Source organism: Vanellus vanellus (assembly GCF_965231255.1).
Source record: "Vanellus vanellus genome assembly, chromosome: 15".
NCBI lineage: Eukaryota > Metazoa > Chordata > Aves > Charadriiformes > Charadriidae > Vanellus > Vanellus vanellus.
In genome coordinates this window covers 9,998,705-10,020,205 of record NC_138920.1, presented here as the reverse complement: position 1 = coordinate 10,020,205, position 21,501 = coordinate 9,998,705, and the positions used below count along the sequence as shown (strand labels likewise).

At 38.6% G+C, this 21,501-nt stretch overlaps 2 protein-coding genes across 4 annotated transcripts; one reads left to right on the top strand and one right to left on the bottom strand.

Annotated features, from left to right (window-relative positions):
• Positions 1-2,307: 2,307 nt before the first annotated feature.
• On the bottom strand, positions 2,308-3,755 carry MOCS3 (molybdenum cofactor synthesis 3; the record flags this gene model as incomplete). The annotated part of the gene is made up of 1 exon (XM_082491192.1): positions 2,308-3,755. The coding sequence occupies exon 1, from the start codon at positions 3,712-3,714 to the stop codon at positions 2,308-2,310; it is 1,407 nt and encodes a 468-aa protein (XP_082347318.1). The 5' UTR covers positions 3,715-3,755.
• An 82-nt stretch (positions 3,756-3,837) lies between these two features.
• Positions 3,838-16,568, top strand: DPM1 (dolichyl-phosphate mannosyltransferase subunit 1, catalytic). 3 transcript variants are annotated; one of them, XM_082491159.1, is made up of 9 exons: positions 3,838-3,968; positions 4,833-4,932; positions 6,953-6,986; positions 9,196-9,272; positions 9,373-9,398; positions 10,369-10,464; positions 11,905-11,979; positions 12,259-12,373; positions 15,469-16,568. In XM_082491159.1, exons 1-9 carry the CDS (start codon positions 3,862-3,864, stop codon positions 15,571-15,573), a joined length of 735 nt encoding a protein of 244 aa, XP_082347285.1. In that variant the 5' UTR covers positions 3,838-3,861; the 3' UTR covers positions 15,574-16,568. The 3 variants fall into 3 exon arrangements, with proteins under 3 accessions (XP_082347285.1, XP_082347286.1, XP_082347287.1); XM_082491160.1 differs by having other exon boundaries at positions 11,905-11,973; positions 15,469-16,567; XM_082491161.1 differs by lacking the exon at positions 11,905-11,979.
• Positions 16,569-21,501: the final 4,933 nt, after the last annotated feature.

The window sequence follows — 21,501 nt, the reverse complement described above, 5'->3', positions numbered from 1 at the left end:
AGGAAGAGAACACTTTTTTCCCCCCCAAAGAAACCTACATTTTGCATACTCCCTTGAGATCAGAACTGAGCCACTAGTTCTTTCCAGAATAACTATCTCTATATTGTGTGGCCCAATTAGTTTTGGATAGAACTCTCTTTACACAAAAATAATAGATGCATTTCAGACACTGTGCTCCTACAAGAGCTTTGGACCTTAGTCCCTGTGGATTCACAAGAATGGTCTTTCCAAAAAGCTATTTTAATAGAAAACATCCTTGAAAGTTTGTCTCTCATCAGCCTGACAATGCATTTACTTTTTTCCTTTTTTCAGTTCTGTTATCATTCTATGGTTTTGGTCCATTTTCATTCATCCATATCATGATTTTTCCACAGAGTTCTCCACATCCTTGAGGTGTTAATTGTTTTCTATACAGCACAAAGACCCACAGTCTGGTTTCCTGCTTGAAAAATTGCTACAAGAAATGCAGTTATAAATTCACTACAAAAAAACCTCCACCAAATACCACAGGCTTTAATGGCCTTTTTCTTTCACAAAGCTTGTGTACATCTGCTGCTAAAATGTTGTAAAAAGGAAAAAGTCTTTACACGTGATTTCTATCCACTGGAAATAGCACTCAGATTGAGAATCAAGAAGACTTTCCCCTCTCCCCAAGAGCATCAGTGTAAAGTCCATAGGTTCACCTTGCTTTGAGTGACTGAAAAATAATCACTTTTTCAGGTCAGGTGGATATGTGATATATCATCCATTGTTTAGCATTAGAAGACTGGATATTAGAGAACTATTCCTACAGTTCCCATATATGTTTCAGTCTCTTCTTGACATCAAAGTAAAGAAAGAAAAACGAAAACGTTAGGTCAGGCATTTCAAACAAATCCCTCTGGTTTCCAATTCCCAAAAGCTGAAACCCACCAGAAGCCAGATGTTCTGACTGACCTGTCTTACAACATCTCAACTGACAACTCTCTCACTACATACCAGAAAGCACTAATGCTTACTTTATCATGGCCTTCAATGTTTTCATTGTCATCTAAATTGCAAGAGATATGACCCTGTATTTATAAATTCACATAACTGTTTCATTCACAAGAGATTAAGACTATTACGGCTAAACCCCACGGCATGTTATAATAAAGTAGGCGGTGTGGATGTTCACATTTATTTTACCAAAATATGCCTTTTTGACTACTAATTATAGTACTGTTCTTTTTTTTTTGCCTTTGTATAATGCAAAGATTAGTCATGACAGGTGTTTTTCTCCTCAGAAAGTAAAGGAAATCCATACCTTAATTAATTATAAGAAGATAATTACTATGCTTAAGTGATGAGGACTCAGGCAGCTCTCTGTTGAGAAGCTATTTATTTCTCTTTCTTTTCACCCAGTTCATCTGTGAGAACTTTTTAGATATGCATAGCTCTTCATGCCAGTTAACAAAATAATGCAGTACAACTGGGGATATGCAACCACCACATCAAACAGAGAGAAACCTTATGAAATATGTCTTTGTACTTGCAGAAGAGAGGCTACACACCTACTTTCTTCTCTCACCTCCTCTTCATCTCTCAACCTCTGATATCTAAGCCATCATAAAGGCATTTTCTGTATGTTTTATAAACTTTCTGGGCTCAAACATATGTCTTATTAACATTTAACATCAGTTAAACCTCTATACAAGTCAGAGAATACACATTTTTGCCAGCTAACAAATGAGGATGGATGACCCTGGAAGTTCTTAATTGAACACCCTTATGTAGGTGCTGTTATTTGCAGCAAGCAGTTCTCTCTCATAAATACACAATGTTTCTACAGAGAAATAAAAGATGCTGAGCAAAACAGTCTTGTCAGCATTGCCTTAGCAATTCCCTATGATAGCCTGAATAGTGCTACTGACCAGCTAGATACTAACAGTTAGTTATTTTTTTTAATCACTGCAAGCACCGTTTCAATTTGTTAGGCAGTTAGGAAAATGAGTAAAAACTTTCAATGCTTCACTCCTGTGCTTTGTCACTCTCCAGGGTATAATTACTAATTAGGAGTTATTACCAATTATCACATGCATAATTAAGTAGTTATTCCAAGGTTTCATTATTAAATAATAACCAAGAAAACTCTTTTCATTTCCATGGACAGTTTCACATTTTTATAAAAAAAAAAATCAGAAATCTATAAAAATAATTTTTGAAAAAAAATTACCATTAAAAAAGCTACATGGTATATCTATCTCCTGTTTTATCCACATGATATAGTCATTACACAGAGAAGATGAAACCCTATGAAAATCTGTGGGTTTTTCACCATTTAAATTTCTAATACTGGGGAAAGGTTGGGTCAATTTTACTGGCCCAAGCCATGAGCCCTCCTTTAATATCCTTAGCTAACACAGAACCAAATCCTTTCACAGGTAACTCCTGCAGAATTCTTACAGCCTTCTGGGAGTCATTTCCTAATTTGCAAACAACATATACAGGAAAAGATATTTGGCCATTAGTTCTCTGCTTTTCTTCACAAATTCTTTTTTCTAAATATTCCAGACACTCTTCGTCTTTTTCTTCTAATTTACTCAAAGGAATGTGGACAGCATGTACCAGGCGACAGATATCCACTTCTACCTGTGGACGAACATCTAACAATACATGAGGAACTTGCTCATCCAACAGTTTTTTGTACTCTTCTACAGATACCCTGTCTTTACTGGAGAGCAGATGTAAAGTCCTACACTTATCTGTTGCAGAAGAACCACAAAATGCCTCATAATCCTGAAGGCAAGTGACAGATGGATTGTCACCACAAACAGCACAGTCTGGTTTCTTTGGTCTTAACTTGATGTTGCGAAATCTCCCTTCACGGGCATCAAACATCAGCATGAACTGACTGAAAGAGGAACCCATTCCCGAAGCAATCTTCAGCACTTCCAAGGCCTGGATGCACCCCATGATGCCTGGCACAACACCCAGCACTCCCCCATCTGCACAGTTAGTCACTGTCTCTGGTGGAGGGGGCTTAGGGAAGAGACACCTGTAGCAGGGCCCTCCCTGGTAGTTGTACACAACCAGCTGCCCCTCTAGCCGGAGGGCACTGCCAGACACCAGGGGTTTCCCAGCGAGGACACAGGCATCGTTCACCAAGTACCTGGTGGGGACGTTGTCGGAGCAGTCGGCAATGATGTCATACTGCCGCACCAGCTCTAGAGCAGTGCGAGGACTCAGGGCACCACAGTAGGGCACATACTCTATGGTGGAGTTCAGCAGCCGCAGGGCTGCCGCGGCAGATACAGCCTTGGGGAGCCCTCGGCGGGCCTCCGCGTGCAGCACCTGCCGGTGCAGGTTGCTGGTCTCCACCACGTCGTGATCCACCAGACCCAGGCGGCCAATGCCAGCCGCGGCCAGGTACTGGGCCAGGGGACAGCCCAGGCCGCCGCAGCCCACCACAAGCACGGAGGAGCGGGCCAGGAGCAGCTGCCCCCGCACGCCCAGCTCAGGCAGCACCAGCTGCCGGCTGTACCGCAGGATGTCGGCGGAGCTCAGCGAGGCCTGGGCGGGCAGCGGAGGCAGCTCGCCGGGAAAGGCGGAGGCACCCTCCTCTATGGCCGCAGCATCCTCTGCAGCACCCCCCGCCAGGACGGCAGCCAGCCGCTCGCGTAACCCGCGCAGCTCCCGCTCCCGTTGGTCGATCTCAGCACTCAACCGCGCCGCCTCCGCGCCGCCCGCCGCCATGGCTGACAGGAGAGAGCGCGAGCGAGGCAGAGCCTCACTTCCGCTTCCGCCCGGATGCCCCCAGCGCTCCGGCGGTTCCGGCCGCGCCGCGCGTCCTGATTGGCTGCGGCGCGGCGCCGGCGGTTCCGGGTGCGTGAGCGCGCCGACATGGCGGCCGGCAGCGCCGATAAGTTCTCGGTGCTGCTGCCCACCTACAACGAGCGGGAGAATCTGCCTCTCGTCGTCTGGCTCCTGGCGCGCACCTTCCAGGAAAGGTACCGGTCGCGGCGGACCGGGGTGCCGGGCCCTGGGGGTGCCATAGCGGGCCAGGGCTGAGCTCTGTTCCTCCGCCCGGGCCGGCCGCCGCTGTGTGGGAGGGAGGGAGGGAGGGAGCTGGCGGCCCCTTGGCGGGGGGAGGCGCCTCCAGGGCCTCAGGGAAGAGGCGGTGTACGGGTAGGGGCCGAAGGCGCCCCCCGAGGCGGAGATGGGGGCTGATGAGGAGCGGGCTCAGAGGGGAGAAAGGCGGCCGGTGCGAGGTGTTAATAGAGTGGAGAGGCTCAGAAAAGCTGGGAAGTACGCGTCCGTAAAATTTACGAAATGACGTCACAAGTTATGAAGGCAATAGCGTTATCCACGCTGTGAAACGTACAGCATTTCGCACTAGTGGCGGCGGGCGCGCAGCCAGGCGTAACTGACAGTGAAGAGTAAATCAGTGAAGAGCGCAGCTCTTCCTCGAGGTTGATTAGGGCAACGCAATCACCGTAATCAGAGGAGCCGCCTGTGCTCTGACCCGTTCTGCAGCAGCCGCAAGAGGAAGCGTTGCCAGATGAACGCGCGAGGGCAGTTGTGGCTTTTCATCTTCCCCAGTCCCGAGGCTCGAACCCAGAGCTGTGGCCGTGGCGGGGTAATGACGGGGGTTTATATCGCCGCAATTGCTGTGAAGCAATTGCAGCTTGAGACGTGAAACGGTGACGTTGAGTCACGTTTTATCACTACAAGCAGAGTCGTATAGCTATAACTATTTCTAACTGTTAGAAAATTACTTTGTATTCTATTCTTCAGTTTCATGCCTTTCAAAATGATATAGGTAGTGAAACTGGCTTTTCCATTTGTTCATTTAAAAATAATTCTTGTTTCAGTGGAAACAACTTTGAAATTATCATCATAGATGATGGAAGCCCGGATGGGACACAGGAAATTGCTCAACAATTAGAAAAGATATATGGATCAGATAAAATAGTGAGTTGTATATTCTGTTTGGGTTTTGTTGTGGTTTTTTTTTTTTTCATTTTTATTGTATTGGAAAATACTTGAAATCCTTAGAGAACGGGAACAGAGTCCCTGAATTCTGTACTTTCTTTGCATCCTTAAGTTAGTTAAGTTTCTGCACACAATTTTATAAAAATGTAAAATTATTATAGCCATGCAGCAGCTTAGCAGCATTATGAACTAATATGCAGAATCACTAATTACTGCTTGCAAATGTTTTCAATGCTTTGTGCATTGCTGTGTGCTATTAAGTAATGAATAGTGATTGTTAGTGCACTTTGTGCATGCCTGAGGGAGAGATGAGGTTTGGATAAAGATCTAATTTCATTTTAAGTGACTGCAGGAATAGGGAAATTGGGAAAATGAAAGCTAGTCTGGTCTTGTGATTTGTTTTTAATCTGTCTAGTTGCATTCCTCAATAACAGGATTATTTTTTTCTATTTAATGTATAATTGTCAATTATATACAACAAGATACTGCCATTTTTTTATAAGCCATTAAAGCCACTGTATTTTTTTGGCAATAAAAGCTTTATCAGAGAACAGTGTAAAAACCCAATGTTTGACAGTTTTGTTCTGTAAGCAGTGTCAGATGCTTTCCTAATCTATTACTGTGCAAGGTTTTAAAAAGTATTTGTGAATTACATACCATTTATAGAGATTACTTTAAGAACAATCTATATAGGAAGTTTTAGAGTCTATCCCCCCCCCCCCCCTTTTTTTTTCTAATACTAGTAATAGAAAAGTTTAAAGTAGTTAGTTAGGGTTTAATTTTGAAGTTTAATCTGTGGACCAATCCCTGCAGCAGTTTTGAGCCAAACACACCTGAGTGGAATTACATGGAGGCACCACCATCAGCTCACACTGATATTACTGCAGAAGTGTAAATCAGCTGTGATTTTTTCATTAGGTGAATTGTCATTGTTTCCTGATAACTTTATTTTTTCCTACCTGAAAGTCTTTTCTTTGTTTCCTGAGCAAAGTCATTGTTCTGATTTGTGCTCAGAAGTTATCATCCAAATAACTCCATGGGGCTTCTCGCTTACTACCTTATGCTTACTGAACATGGTACATAGTTAATGAAACGCCAACATGTTCAAGGAAGTAGATGAGGAATCAAAGTGATTTTTTTTTTTTTAAATGTTCAAATCTAACTATTAAAAAAGAAACCAAAATAACAAATCAGAAGCACTAATGAGTAATGAATTGTTAGAGTTACTAATAACTAATTCCATGTCCTCCTCTGAATTACTTATTATCTCTTAGATAATGCATGAAAATTAGCCAAGATTTAAAAGTGAGATAAGTGAGATTTAAAATTTGTTTCTGAAGTATATTTAGATGACTGCTTAAATATCTACACTCTCCTCCCCAAATGGTGACTTACATCAAAGGCACTTTGGGAAGAGTTGAAAGTTAAATTACTGTCATGATGATCTAAAAGTTCGATTCCTGTTTTGCTAGTGGTGGTGCCTGGTTCTCCCCCTGCACTTCATATGGCCCTGCAGGAGCTGAGGGTGGCACAGGTTTAAAGCTTGGTCACTCATATCCTGAAAGATTTTATAATATTGTTATATGGTCATTATTCAAGGGTTGTGTCAGTATGCACGTGAATATGTTGAAATTTATATTCAGTACAGAATTAAACGTATGCTAAATCACTTTGGGAAACTTGCAACTGTATTTCAGATAGTATCTAAAGGATTTCCTCAAATTCAACTAAGATTGTGCTTTTATTTTTTTTTTTTCTAATGCAGAACTACTAAGCAAAGCTTGAAGGGGGGTTGTTTTTAAATATGACCTAATCAAATACCTGTTTAATATAATGGTTCGGTTCTCCTGTATTTTGACAGATAGATTTTTATATGTTATCTAGATTTCTAAAGCTGAAAAGTACATTTTCAAATATCTTTTCAAATTTTAAGGTGTCGCTAAAATTAATTAAAATCTGTACTCCAAGTAATACGTGTATATTTTAATATATCCTGCAGCTTCTAAGACCCAGAGCAAGAAAGTTGGGCCTTGGTAAGTCCTTATTAACTCTGCTTAGTACTAAAAAAAAAAAAAAGCTGTATTCTTTGATTCTAGTATATAAAAATTCAGAAGAAAAATCACAGCAAAGCCCAAAAGCAGAAATATGTTTTCATCAAGTTTTTTGTAAGTGAATAAGCTTAAAACCCACATACATAAAAATCTTGGCATATTATTTATAACAAGTTCCCCACAACGTCAAACCTGAAAATAGTGGTCACTGCAATTCTGTACAACCGTGTCTTCCTGTTAACATCATGCTGCTTCTCTCCCTCCCATACTGCATTCACTTGATTACAGACTGAGGGGTCTAAATTGAGGAAAAAATGTAACGTTTTACAAGAGTAACTGCTATATTTTTGTGGAACCTACTGATCCAGAGGGGTCAGTGGTACTTTCTGTGCAACCTAACCATGTGCAGGATGCTTCAAAAACCAGACCATAGTTCATGCAATCTCCAGAGAACGCTGAGATGTTCTTCTGACGTGTATTTGGACAGAGCTCTTCACAGTTAAACCCATTTCAGTGTGAATTATGACTCTAATTAAATAAAAAAATACGTATCTGACAGATGCCTGGCACTCAGACTACTAAGTATTGTCTCACCTCTCAACTAATGTGTGAATTTAAGGCTTCAAAGTACATTTTGAAAGTTACTTGTATCGCAGAAATCTCACCAATCTTCTAACACTGAGATTGATCATTAAAATTTGCATGGAATGATTCAGGACTGCAATTTTATAGCTCTGATGCCATAATTCACAGAATATGTCAATAAAGTTTGTCGTTATTTGCTTTAGAAAAAAGCAGATATTCTAGGATGTCATAAATGATATTAAAACTCGTAGTGTGGAAACTATCCTAAAATAAAGTGGAAATATTTCCATCTGTTAAGATTCATGTTGTATCCTTGTCTTGTCTCTCTTATAATAGGAATGAAGAAAATGATAAATGATTTATTGTTAATCAGAATCTGCCTTTCTTGCTAAATGTCTTGGAAACCCCTACTTCCATGTGCTGTTAAAACATTTGAGGTGTCTTGTGTACAGAGTACTGCAGCTAAATTCTAATTTCTTCAGTCCACTGAACAAAAATAAAATTCTAATTTTGATATTGAATTGTCTATTTAAATCACCTTTCTATATGTTTTTCTACATCTCATTTATCTAAGAAACTCCCAAAAGACTATATTTTTGGTTTTTATTTTCTTTTTTATATCTTTTATTTTTATATTTTCTGCCTTTTCATCCTTTGTCCTAATTTGACCGGTATTATGGATTAAAACTGACTGAACTTAAATTTTTCATGTACTATATCTACTAATGGTGCACAGCACCCAAATCTGTGACACTCCTACTGCGTAACTTTGCAAACAACATGGAAGAGAAAGGAAAGACAGGTTGTTCATTAACCAGGAGTTTAATTTTATATGAGAGTGCCTGCTAAGGACATCAGCTGAGAGTGGTTTGGTTTTATCTGTTCCTTATGAAGTTAATAAGACTCAACAGTAATCTAGATCAGTGAAGAATATATGCCAGATTTTCATTTCTGTTGTGCTGCTGTACTGTCCTTGACAGTAGTGCTGTCTTCGAACAGTATGACTTGGATCAGAAATTTGCATTGTTAAGACTGTAAGACTTGTACCAGCTCTTGCCAAGATAGCTACAACAGTTCATCCAGGATAAATAAAACGCAACAAAATCTAAAGTAAGGAAAAAAAAAGACGCTTTTCAGGTTAGGTATCAGAATATAATTCATGGTGTCAAGGAGAACAACCCAAAATCTATATACTACTAATTGTAAATCCTGCATCTAAAAAGCAGGTTTTTTTTAAATCTCGGTGATTATTTTGTTGCCTGTGTCCTATTTCCAGTTTTCGGTGGCTCATAAGTGCCTATGGCGCTTCTGTAAATGCTATTTCAAATAGTGTCCCACTTATCAAGTCAGTTTCTCTGTGCATTTCTAGTGCAGTGGGGTTTGCCAGGGTTTATATTTATGAAATCTAGTGCTGAAATTGTAGGGAAAAGGAAGAATAATTTTAATGTTTGACCACTGTGATACATTTTAAAATAAACTGTAGGAGTTTTTAGGTGATCCCTTTCTAGTATAACTTAGAGATTTTAGAAAATAAGTGAAGACTGTGGCTAGAAGATTGTATATGTTAAAATAGCGAGGGAAATTATTTCTGTACTGTTTTCATCAGGCACTGCTTATATTCATGGAATGAAGCATGCCACTGGGAATTTTATTGTTATCATGGATGCTGACCTGTCTCACCATGTAAGTCTGTATTTTATGTGCTATGTTTTTAATCTGTTATAAATTAAATTTGCCTCCTTTTTTTTCACCCCTTTTTTGATCTGTTTTCCTTCCCTTTCAGCCAAAATTTATTCCAGAGTTTATCAGGTAGGTGCCGATTGTAGTATGAGAGAATGACTTCTGAACACTTATTGTTTCATTGTAATATTTGAAAGCTTTATATTGTTGTATAGCTGTCTAACTTTAGTAAGAAAATTGGCAAGGCAAGAATTCAAATAAAAGTGATTGGACCTCATTAGATTTATCCCAAAAAATCTAGAAAAATAATTAGTTTCTTAACTAGAGCAAAGATCCCCAAGTTTAAAATAATAGAGCATGTGTGGCTAAGTACGTCTCTTCCTTGTAATGATTGTTCAGCTTTGAAAAGCATACACATAAATGTCATCTTCTAGTCATTTTATCATGTGTGCATATAGCTATATTGATTGGAGGACCACGTCCTCAATTATTGGTGAAATAATTTTGTCTACTCTTTGTCTACCTCTTACTTTCCTTTCCCTGTAACATTTCAGTTTGTGAGAAATGGTCAATAGATGTTACATTGGAGATTGAGGGTAGCAGTATGCGTAATTTTCAACTTTCTTGCTAGGCAGTACTGCAGGCTATCTAAAATTATAGATACGGTTTTGCAGCAGTCAGGCATAGTATGGACTAAGGATAGTTACAGATTTTTTTCCTTATTATGGGTTTCTGTAATTTAAATATTTAAACCTGTATTTAAAATAATTCTGCCTTTTATATGAGTGAGAGGCTTTAAAAATGTATGTCAGTCTTAATAAATTAATTATGAAGTTGGCTATGAAATTCCGTGATATAGTTGGTAAAAGATAATCATAAGATTCCCTGAAATAGCTCTTTATAAGAGCACAATTAACAGGTTTTTAAATGCATAATGCTTATAGCCACTGTAACTGTTGCTTTCCTCTTTTCTATACTTATTTATTCAAAGGATTGTAAAATACAGATTTTGTGTTAAAAGAGTGTTCTTATTTTGGAATTTGTACTACCTTCATACAAATGTTCCTCCTGTTTTTCTGATAAAACCAATTGCTTATAGAAAGCAGAAAGAAGGCAACTTTGATATTGTATCTGGAACAAGATATAAAGGAAATGGAGGAGTATATGGCTGGGATTTGAAAAGAAAATTAATCAGGTTAGTATTTTTCGAGGTATTTACACATAAACTTGTTATTTAGAAATAATAATTCCAAGTACTCAACTCTGTGAGCTGAACTGTCTATGGTCAACAGTACTGGGTACTGCAAAATTATATTAAATAATAGAAGCGTGCATGATTTGCAAATTCTTTGGTTAAAACCCACCAAGAAAGAATGTAATGATACGAGTAGGCTTGAGAAATGGGTTGGAACAGTAGACAAATCTGCATGACATCAGGTTGGGACAGTCTGTCAGCCTCATTACCTAAATAATGAGCTAAGACTATGACACTTTTGTCAAGTTTAAAAGACACATTTAGTTGGCTTTAAGTTTTTAGTTTCTTTCCCTAAACAGCAAATCACTTGCTAAACCCTTCTGTTGACACGCTGATTTGTCATAAGTTAAGAATTATCTGGCATGATCAATGTCAATAAATCATTACTTAGACCTTACTGGAAAGCAGTTACAGAGGTTTCGCCCAAAAGCAAAGAGGGAAACCCTGTCAAGGTCGTATAAGTATATGGAGGCTGGCATCTCGGGTTCACAGGGACTTACAGATTTTGAGGAGGTAATTGACAAGTTTCTGCATAGTCTTTCTCTCTTACACCTGATTTAAGAGACATGGGGCAAGTTAATCCTGATTTATATGTTACTGGAAAGCCTTAGGAGCACAGGTGGTGTTACCAGTCTGATCTGGAGATGGTATCACAGGGACTGTATTTGGATTTCTCCTGTTTTTTAATGGCTGGAATAACTGCTCGTCTTTTTGTGAATCTAAATAAAATATATACCCCAAAAAAGGAACAGCACTAAAATGACGTTACAGAGGAATCCTTTTACATCATACTGGTCAAGGTGAAGGACTTGCACATCTTATCAGTGTGTAATTGCCCTCAGTGAGATAGTCATGACTCGCTTTTCAGTCTCACAATGCTTTTCATCAGTGGAGCTTATCATTATCATACTATATAAGCAGCGTAGACCAAAACTAAACATTGATTTTCTAAATTTGTCTCATATTTGTCCAGGAAGCATTTTTATTCTCTGCTTACGGTGAGTGTTAGAAGAAAAATGTTTTGACTGTTGTCAAATTTATTTCTTTTGTATTGTATTCGTGTGTAGTTGTACTGACAGTTCTACCATAAAAAAACAGATAGTAAATCTGATTTATAAAAATTTTCTCCTTCGTAGAGAAGTTCAGTAATCTAATAATTATCATTTGTAAAACAAAATGTTATGTTTTGATTTCAAGATTCTGTGATTTATTAGTCAAATCTAGCAGTGAAAACGTATTAGAAATATAATTGTTTCATATTAAGCAATAAAGTTTCTTTTTTTTGCTAGTAGGATGATATTTAATTATTTTCTAGAAATTCTGCTTGATCTCTTGGAATTGTGTACTGAGCAATTTTGACATTCACGTTTTCTTTTGCAGTCGTGGTGCCAATTTTATAACTCAGGTTTTGCTGAGACCAGGTGCATCAGACTTAACAGGGAGTTTCAGGTACAGGTCTGGTTTGCAATTCATAAAGTTTATTTGAAATTAAGAAACTGCTGAACAAGGAACTGGAGTAAGAACAGACCTTTATTGAGGACTATAAAATCTGTTTGGAAAGGGCGTAAGAAATAGTAGACTAAATAACAAGAACTGTTGCATGTATGACTTATTTTAAAAAAAAAATCTTTAACAAGTAATGATATGAATGAGTTAAGATTCTTACACATTGTCTTGATTTCTGAAGTTCAGAAATTGTGCTTCAGGTTTCATTTTCTTTGTAATCATTTACAGGTTATACAGAAAAGAAGTCTTAGAGAAACTAATGGAAAAATGTGTTTCTAAAGGATACGTCTTCCAGATGGAGATGATTGTTCGGGCTAGACAGTTAGGATATACTATTGGAGAGGTATAGTAAAAGTTTTGATAAGTATACTGTGCTTTCATTTAAATGGAGATACAGATTACTGGGAGCATAGGAAATTTTCTGCACTTCCATGAAGCAGCAAGATTCTCAAATCGATACAAAGAAATTACATATGTGGAACTCTATTTTTTCCAACTTTTCCAGGTGAATACCAGATCTGAAATTCCAGTTACTTATTCCCCTGGCTGATATGCTACTCGGATCCTTCCCTCTTCCTGTTGCCATTTCTTTAGCTGCACACAATTTTACAAGGCTCTTCAAAAGAGGGAAAGAAGTCAAAATATACCACGAAGCTGCTAGGAGTCTTTTTATCCTCCTTCGTATGGTATAGGCATCCCTAGCTAGGTCTTTTAAAATAATTTTGTTTTCTCCAGCAACCTGATTCTATTTCAGATTTGTTCTGTTCTGTCATTTATTGCCTTGTTATTTTTCCAGCTTTCCACTTCTAAACTCTCTGAATGTGCTGTCTACAGTCATTGAAAAAGAACTCCAAACAATTGTTAGATCCTATATTTCCAACAGTCTAATTGCTGCCTTTTATATTTCATTAAATCGCTGTTGCTGGTGTCTTTAAAGATGATTCACTGGAATTCTTTGTGCAGCCAAATCTCTGAACCAGTTCATCATCGTTTTCATGACTGAATTGTCAGAGAACGCTGTTGCTGGTACTTCTCTCGCTAAACCTCATGCATTGCATTTCTCTATCAACATCGGGTAGAGTATTTTCACACAATAAAGCAAGATCTTCCACCTTTCAGGCTTCTGGAGCAACACCACTATCCTGTCTGTAGCTGGGGTTTGACCGTAATTTCTTTGGTCTTCACATCCAGTTGCATTCACATATTGGTCTCTAATATTGCTAAATTAAATCCTCTCCTGTCTATACATCCAGACAATGAAACCTAGGGTGAGATGAGGTTTTATTTACTACACATTTTTAAGATGGTAAAATGCCTTTTTTTTTTTTTTTTTTTTAAGCCAGAGAAGTGTAATCTTGTGTTGCTTATACATCTTGAGGCTGCTGCTGCAAAGACCTTTTCTTCTGTCTGTTATTTGATTCCACCAGTCATGTATTTACATGCCTCTACTGGTTGTATAGCATCCAATATAAGACATTTTCTCTTCCAGTTCAAAGCCTGACAGACAGATTTCACTAGGCCTGATGTCTCCCAGCCAGTGTTGAGACACGGGCTGTTTTGTGATGGGTCAGTTAGGCCATCCTCCACAGCTCACCTGTTACATTCTGAAGTAAACATCATCTTCCCTCCTCCTTTGGTTTCTCACATGTGGGAAGAGTTCTCTCCAACATGTGAAAAGTTACTTCATTATTCTGCTTTGGCCTCATCTTTAAGTTTTCCGTTGTGTAATCTGTAACAAACTTGACGGTGTTCAGATTGCCGACATTCACCTATAAATAAGACTGTTGTATTTTTACTGTTCTGTGTATCATCTCTATATTTTTAACTTCCTGGGGCAGGACAACTTTCCATCATGTTTCAAGTACATTAATACAGTATTTCCTGATAAATACTGACTATCTTTATATACTTCATAATTATCCAAATAGTAATACTGAAATTTCAGAGGAGGTGACACTTGTATGTCTAATTCCTGGTTTGTGGGTGTTGTGACGCTACAGGCAGAATAGGAGCTTTTATACAGTTGTAAAATGTAGATGTAGTTGTGAGGGTAAAATATTTCTTAAGCAAAGTTGAAAATGAAGATTGAGACCTGCCAGTCTAAAAGGAACAAATGGATGATGAGATGAACCGACACAAGCTATACCTGAGTAGTCTTTGTATGCACCTGTTTCATTTTGCTGTACTTCTTTACCATATGTGAAATGTGCATGGAATACACCCTTTTGAAATGCTTCATTTAAGACTAATGATAGAATTTCTCATGCAAGAAAGGCGAAGTCCAGCAACAACACAGGTGGTTAATTGTTATACTGAAGGGAAAGACTGGATATCTTTTATTAAATGAAACACTGGTCAGGAAATGTCAATTCTGACATCCTGCACTGACTCCATATTCAGCGATTTCCGTCCATGCCCTGTAGATCAGCTGTCCCTAGTTGCCAGGATGCTTACTGGCATCATCAAAGGGACCCTATTGAGAAATCCAGGGTCATTGTTGAGTCTATCTGCAGTGCCTTTTTAGCTGTCTTCCTTACCATCTTCTTGCCTTGGGTTCTCTGCTACCAATCTGCTAGAATTGTGAGAAACCCTCAGTCCTGGCACAGATGCAAGGGTGTGGTCATTTTTTGTGTTCCGCTTGACAGATGATTTCTGATTGAAACTGCCAGCAGAATGCTAAGCCAATTTTTTAATGACTTTTGCAAATGCAGTTCTTCATCCCCTGAAGTACTTAAATTTTGCACACAAACATATGTGGAAATTCTGAATATTCTAATACAGTATTAGCAGAATGTCCTGTCATATGTCACTTGTATGTGGTCAAATTACGGAAAAGCACTATGTTCCTACCATTTTGAGTAGTGAGTTGATCTGGACAGTATGATCATTAAAGTAAGGAAACTAAAATTAGTGTGTTAAATGCCCTTTAATCTTCTAAATAATCTATAAAACGGTCAAACACAAAGACTGGTATTGCTTGTAAAACATGCACTAACTGCCATATTCAGATGTCATCTTCTAGCCAGTGGTGAGGTTGAGCAGGATGGTGTTTCATGGTGGTGGGAGATTTTTGCCTTCCTGAGGCATTGAATCAAAGGTACTGTTTAGCTAACAAGGAAAGTGGTGAAGGTTCCTTTTAAGCCCCCAGGCTTTTAGTGCACTTAAGCTATTAAGTTTGTTCTGACTGGTGTATCATCCAGCCACTGAGTAATGTCTTTGGATCATCTTTAAAGGTGATAAACTAAATAGTTTCAAGCTCCCCAGCTATGGGGCATCATTAAAGCTACTGGTAAGAAGAACTGACACAAAGTCAGCTACCTGGTGCTTGCCTTCTTCCCATGTCTAAACCTGCTGTAGTTCAAAGGCTATTCTTTTGTTTACAGCGTATCTGATTATTTAGGTTTTGAATCTTAAAAATAGTTTTGCTTGTTTTAACAGGTTCCCATTTCATTTGTGGACCGTGTCTATGGAGAATCTAAATTGGGAGGCAATGAAATAGTCTCCTTCTTAAAGGGACTCTTGACCCTGTTTGCGACTACATGATAGTTTTTTCTGAAATGAACTCTTTTTTAGAAAAACACTGACATCTGTGTGGTTCTCAATATATAATAGCAGAAGCTTGTTAATTTGTGTGGTGACCAGAAGACCTGCTATAAACTAACAATTAAACAACCACCAATAATAAACTAAATATATCGTATCCTAAAATGTTCCTTTCAAAATAAATGAACTGTATGTAAAACTAAAAACTAATAAAGACTAATGCGCTATTCTATTTTTGTAAAAATAATGAAGTCTTAATAAAGAACGAAAAGCTAAATGATCTTTTGCATTTAGAAATTAATCATAGTTCAGCACAATCTAAAGATTTTGAAATTAAGACAAGCAAAGACATAAAAAAAATTACAGAATTTCTTATCTTTGTTCTGTGGTTTGCAGATAGTATTTTAAATATATACCAATTAGTTCCTTTTCTTTTCTCAGCACATATATACATGTATCTTAAAGCAGATACATGGAACAGTTTCTACAGAACTGATAACAACTTGTATAGTTTAAGAGGAAATACAGATGAGTATGGTGATTTGTTCTTTGCAAAATTGTTCCGATACTGGAAAGAAGGAATATTCTTTGGATAAGAAAAAGAATTGTATGTATGGAATAATTTTGTTCTGTGTTTGTCCAGAAGCAGATGATTCCCTTTTCCTATTTTCTTTAGAAACAAAACATTTTTAGAATCTGTAAAACAGGAGTATGACATCTCACCCAACTTCAGGGTGACAGAAAACTCAATTCACCTCACTGAGGGCATTTAAGAATTTTTTCTTATGTCAAATAACAATTTGCAATGTAAAATGTGTATTTGTTCCAGACCCTGAAGAACACATACAGAGTAATACTATTGTTTGTTTCATGGTTTGATATAGCCAGAACTCAGAAATTATGAAGCCCTTGCAACCAAATATGTACTTGGGGGGAGAGGGGAAAACGTAATCAGGAGGATGAAATTATTCTGATAATGGCTTTATATGTATATATGAAAAATATGACCTTTTCGGGGGGGGGGGGGGGGGGGAAGGGGTATTTCTGTGGATACCTTTATCAGAAAATAATGGTAGGAGATGAGAAGCAACAAATGTCTTAACAATTATGCCTATTTGGCTTGTGTTTGTCTGCATTCTTTTAGTACACTAGATGTAGTTGTTAATATTAGGAAAAAAATTAGAAAATCTGTAAATAAATGAAAATTCATCTTTCGGATAGTTATCACAGTGATGAAAATAATTAAATAGAACTTCAAAACAAAAGCTTGTTTTCTAGTGGACTGCTTTAGAGATCTTCCTTTGTTCTTTAGTGAAGTTGCACAGATTCTGATATTTTTCTCCTTTTCTGACTATTCAGGACAAACATTTCATATTTAATTTGTTTAAAATAATAAAAAATGTAGCTGTAGGTTTTGAATCTACATGTAACTGGATTACAGTGAATTAACTGTACATTTTGTGACATTTCCCTGTACTTTTCCAGCAAATTATATATAATTTCATTGGGTGCAGGCTAATCAGATCTAATAATATATACAGAAATAAATCTCTGGGTCTAAAGGGCCACTGAAATCTCCAGTGAATAGGTTTCATCTATTTATGTTTCATTTGGAGGTTTCATGGTTAAAATCAACATTTTAATTGGAAAATAGGTACAAAGTTTTTAATGACCAAATAGTTTTTAGATTTTTATTCACATTTACATACACTACTGAAAACCATTTGCTACAATACAAACAACATCAACAAGATCCTATTTTCTCACGCTTTTATGTAATGATATATAACTAAAGTCCATTATACTAGTTATTCATTATCTAATTGTTGTGAATTAGGGTTTCCCTTTTAGAATGTGCACACCTACCTGTTACCTGGTAAATTTCCTTCCCTCATCTATTCATGAGATCATGTTTGCAGGAAGGTGCTTTTACATAAAAATTAACAGGTCTATTTTCAGTTTTTAGATAAATAGGTAATATTTCTTATTATGCTTAAAGGTAATGGTATTTAAGTCATCAAGAAAGAAGTGCTATAAAGAAACAAAACCAATTGCTTCATGACATGAGTAGACACTCTACAGTATCGAAACAAGAAAAGGTCACAAGAGTGAAACTGATTTCAACAGCCTGCACTAAGCTACTTGTGGAAAGCAGTACTGAAAGGAACTAACACATGGAGCCAGTGGAAAGAAGCAGAATTAAGAACATACAGACTTTCCCTGAGATATATACACGCACACACATTTCACATTATATACCATGAAAACCATCTGTTTGGGTTTTTTCCTAGCAAAAAGACTGTGTATTTATTCAAAAAATGGGACTCGGTAAACGTTGAATGCACTTTCAAAAGTTGTCTTATAGTAAGTTTTAAAAGCCTGAACTTCAGAAGAGGTAGCTGCTGTTTGTGCATTTGACCCTCTGTGCACTTGTAGAGGGGAGAATCATAAAATAGCATGCTGTTAATGTTGAGTTAGGAAAAAAAACAAACCAGAATCTTTGCCCAGAAGTGGCCTAAGTCACCTTTCCCTTCATCCTTTCCCATATCTCAGCCTGCAGAACTTTTTCTAATGAGTTTCTCCACTGAGGTGACTAAAAATATCTGTTTCTAAAGTCTTCAAGCACATAGATCTGGCACTTGTAGAACCTCATCAGTACTTGAACAGCGTCCTGTACATCGGAAAACATTGCAAAAACAAGCTCTAAGACTGCTGACCTTTTCTCTTGCATGCACTGCTGTGAGAGTTCATGAAAAATAAATATTGTCATACTGTAACCAGTGTTCAGAGCTCTAATACTGGTCTGTCTTTAATAAAGGTAGTATCTTTTTAGCGAATAATGCCATGAAATAGCCATCACTTAGTGCTGCTTAAACTTCTAACAGAAACTGAGTTACTTGAATTTGTTCTCAGCTTCTTTTATTCAAGCCTCTGATTTTGAGGACCACCTATGTACATTCTTAACATGACCCCCCAAAAAATTAAAAGAATATATATTGTAGGGGAAGAATGGCTTATAACATAAGAAGGAAGTTGACCTTCTCATCACCCAACACTCCCAAGTCCTTCCTCTGTCCTGTGTGCAGGAATGGCCATAGTATCTCTTACAGTGCTTAACAATGGATGCAGAATGAAAGCAATTAAGAAACACAGTTAGTATGATCTTTGCCCAAATACACCAACAGTCAGCGACACAGGGTCTCTTGGAGCCAGAGGTCAAGAGGGTCTGGACCTTTTAATGGTTCTTTGTGTTTTCTAAGGATTTGATTGCGTTTTGAATCCATTTAATGTTTTGGCTTCTACAGCACTGAATTCAACAATTTTAATACGTGTATTTTGTGAAGTATTTTCTTTTCTTACTTTAAACTTATTGCCTAATAAGTTCAGATGTTGTCAATCAGTAGATTGAGAGCAGCCCCGAGGAGAAGGACTTGGGGGTGTTGGTTGATGAGAAGCTCAGCATTAGCTGGCAATGTGCACTCACAACCCAGAAAGCCAACCATGTCCTGGGCTGCATCAAAAGCAGCGTGGCCAGCAGGGCGAGGGGGGTGATTCTGCCCCTCTACTCCACTCGTGAGACCCCACCTGGAGTGCTGTGTCCAGATCTGGAACCCCCTGGAAAGATGTGGACCTGCTCAAGTGGTTCCAGAGAAGGGCCATGAAGATGATCAGAGGGCTGGAGCCCCCTCCCTGCTATGAAGACAGGCTGGGAGAGTTGGGGTGGTTCAGCCTGGAGAAGAGAAGGCACCAGGGAGACCTTATAGCCCCTTCCAGTACCTAAAAGGGGGCCTACAGGAAAGATGGGGAAGGATTCTATCAGGGGGTGTAGTGGTAGGATGAGGGGTAATGATTTTAAACTCAAAAAAGGGAGCTTTAGGTTAGATATTAGGAAGAAATTCTTTACTGGGAGGGTGGTGAGGCACTGGGACAGGTTGCCCAAAGAAGTTGTGGATGCCCCATCCCTGGAGGTGTTCAAGGCCAGGTTGGATGGGGCTTTGAGCTACCTGGTCTAGTGGGAGGAGACCCTGCCCATGGCAGGGGAGTTAGAACCCTTAAGGTCCCTTCCAACCCGAGCTATTCTATGATTCTAGTATTCTACGTTCCCTATTTTTTGTTTCCCATTTGCCTTTCCCTATTCTTTTATAGACCCTGCTCATCCCCTCATCATACTCAGTCTTGTCTTCCTAATTTCCTCAGACAAGAAGCCACACCACACATTGCTATTCTCAAAACGTTAGTAGCAGACTACCGTAGAACAGTTCTATTATAATCTTTAGAGATCAGGTGCCTAGAACTCCATACAATGTCTTAAATATTCATGTGCTAGGGATTTATATAGCGGCATTTTAGTTTTCAGTTCCTTTCTTAATACCATTGCAATACTCTACATGCCTTGTTTTGGCCACCACAAAACACTGACTTGGCATTTACAGAGAATTTCTCATTTTATGTCCCTGGTTTTACAGTTCTACATAAATCAGCTTTTCTTAATTACATCCATATTAATTTCCTATGGAGGCACAAATACTCTGCTAATGTACTTTATTATACTTTCTTAGGAATCTGTGTCTGCAAGCACTCAGTCGTTTGGCAAGAACAGGAGTTTTAATTCCTTCCTGGGTTAAATTGGTATGTATCATGGATATATTTGGTTGGCCATGTTTAATGAAGAGGGGGAAGAAAGTAACTCACGTTTTGCATCAGTAACATTCACTTTCCCCGATTACCTCCACTGGCAGACAGGCAAGGCTCTGGGAAGATCTCTTGTTCTGTTATTGTGGGCTAGAGATTCAATGTGATGTGTGAACATCCTTGCACAGCAGGCTCTGTTGTTCAAACCCAGAACAGCCAAAGCACGTGCTACACTTCCAGCACGCAGTCCCAACAGACTTCAAGTTAAAGAAGACTGGCTTGACATTAAGTTATGCATGGCATATCATTAGGATTATCCTTGACCTAAGTTTGGTGCTTGCACTCTGGTTTGGGAGTACTTGTGAATGCGCGTCGCCGGTCAGAGCTCTGCTGAGTGACTTAAGCAGCCCTGTACTAGCATGAAGCTTTTTCTCAGACAATCTGGAGCCCCAGCTGTGAGATGAAACACTTAATTGGGAGCTACTCAAATTGATACTAACTCTTGTCCAACGGCTTAGCACCTGATCAGCTATAGACATGGCAGCTGTGGTCTCCTCACGCCCCTGACGCCCTCCATAGCCCTGCCTCGGGGATACGCAATACTGGGTCCTACCCTGAGGTATGGATTTTGTCACTCCTAGTCATATGAAGATTTTGGTATGTAATTCACAAGATCAAGCACTTTAATCCCTCTGGACTTCATGATCTTGAAAGTCTTTTCCAGCCTTAATGATTCTGTGATTCTCTGACCTAAATCATCATGATTCTGAAGCTGGGACAACCACTTCAGACAACCAAGGCCTGGTTAACATACCCAACCGAATGTGAAACCAGTATCAAAATGAAATCCCTGGCTTATTTGGTTTGGGTCTTGTGGGTGAGGATTTGTCTGATCTGAGGCAGGAGGGAGTTGGCTTCAGTTTTGGTTTGTTGGTTTTGGGGTTTTTTTAAAGCTGAGGCTTTAATCTGAACCTGCAATACAGATGTACCTGGTTGCCAATATAAGCACTACAATAAAATATATTTTCCAGTGGACTGTGTAGAAAGCCAACTGCAAGGCTGCACAACCTTCTGCATATCAACAGTAAAAAATAATGATGACTAATCAATAATATTTATTTAAGGGTTTATCAAGATGCCAAGTATAAGCATGGGCTGAAATCTTGGCACAAATTAATTACGTGACAGATTGCCTACCGAGTTCAATACATTGATGACTTCAGCAACAGATTTTCAACAGTTAGCATTCCAGAGTTTTGTCCAGAGACAAATTGCAATGTTAGGATCAGTATGAAG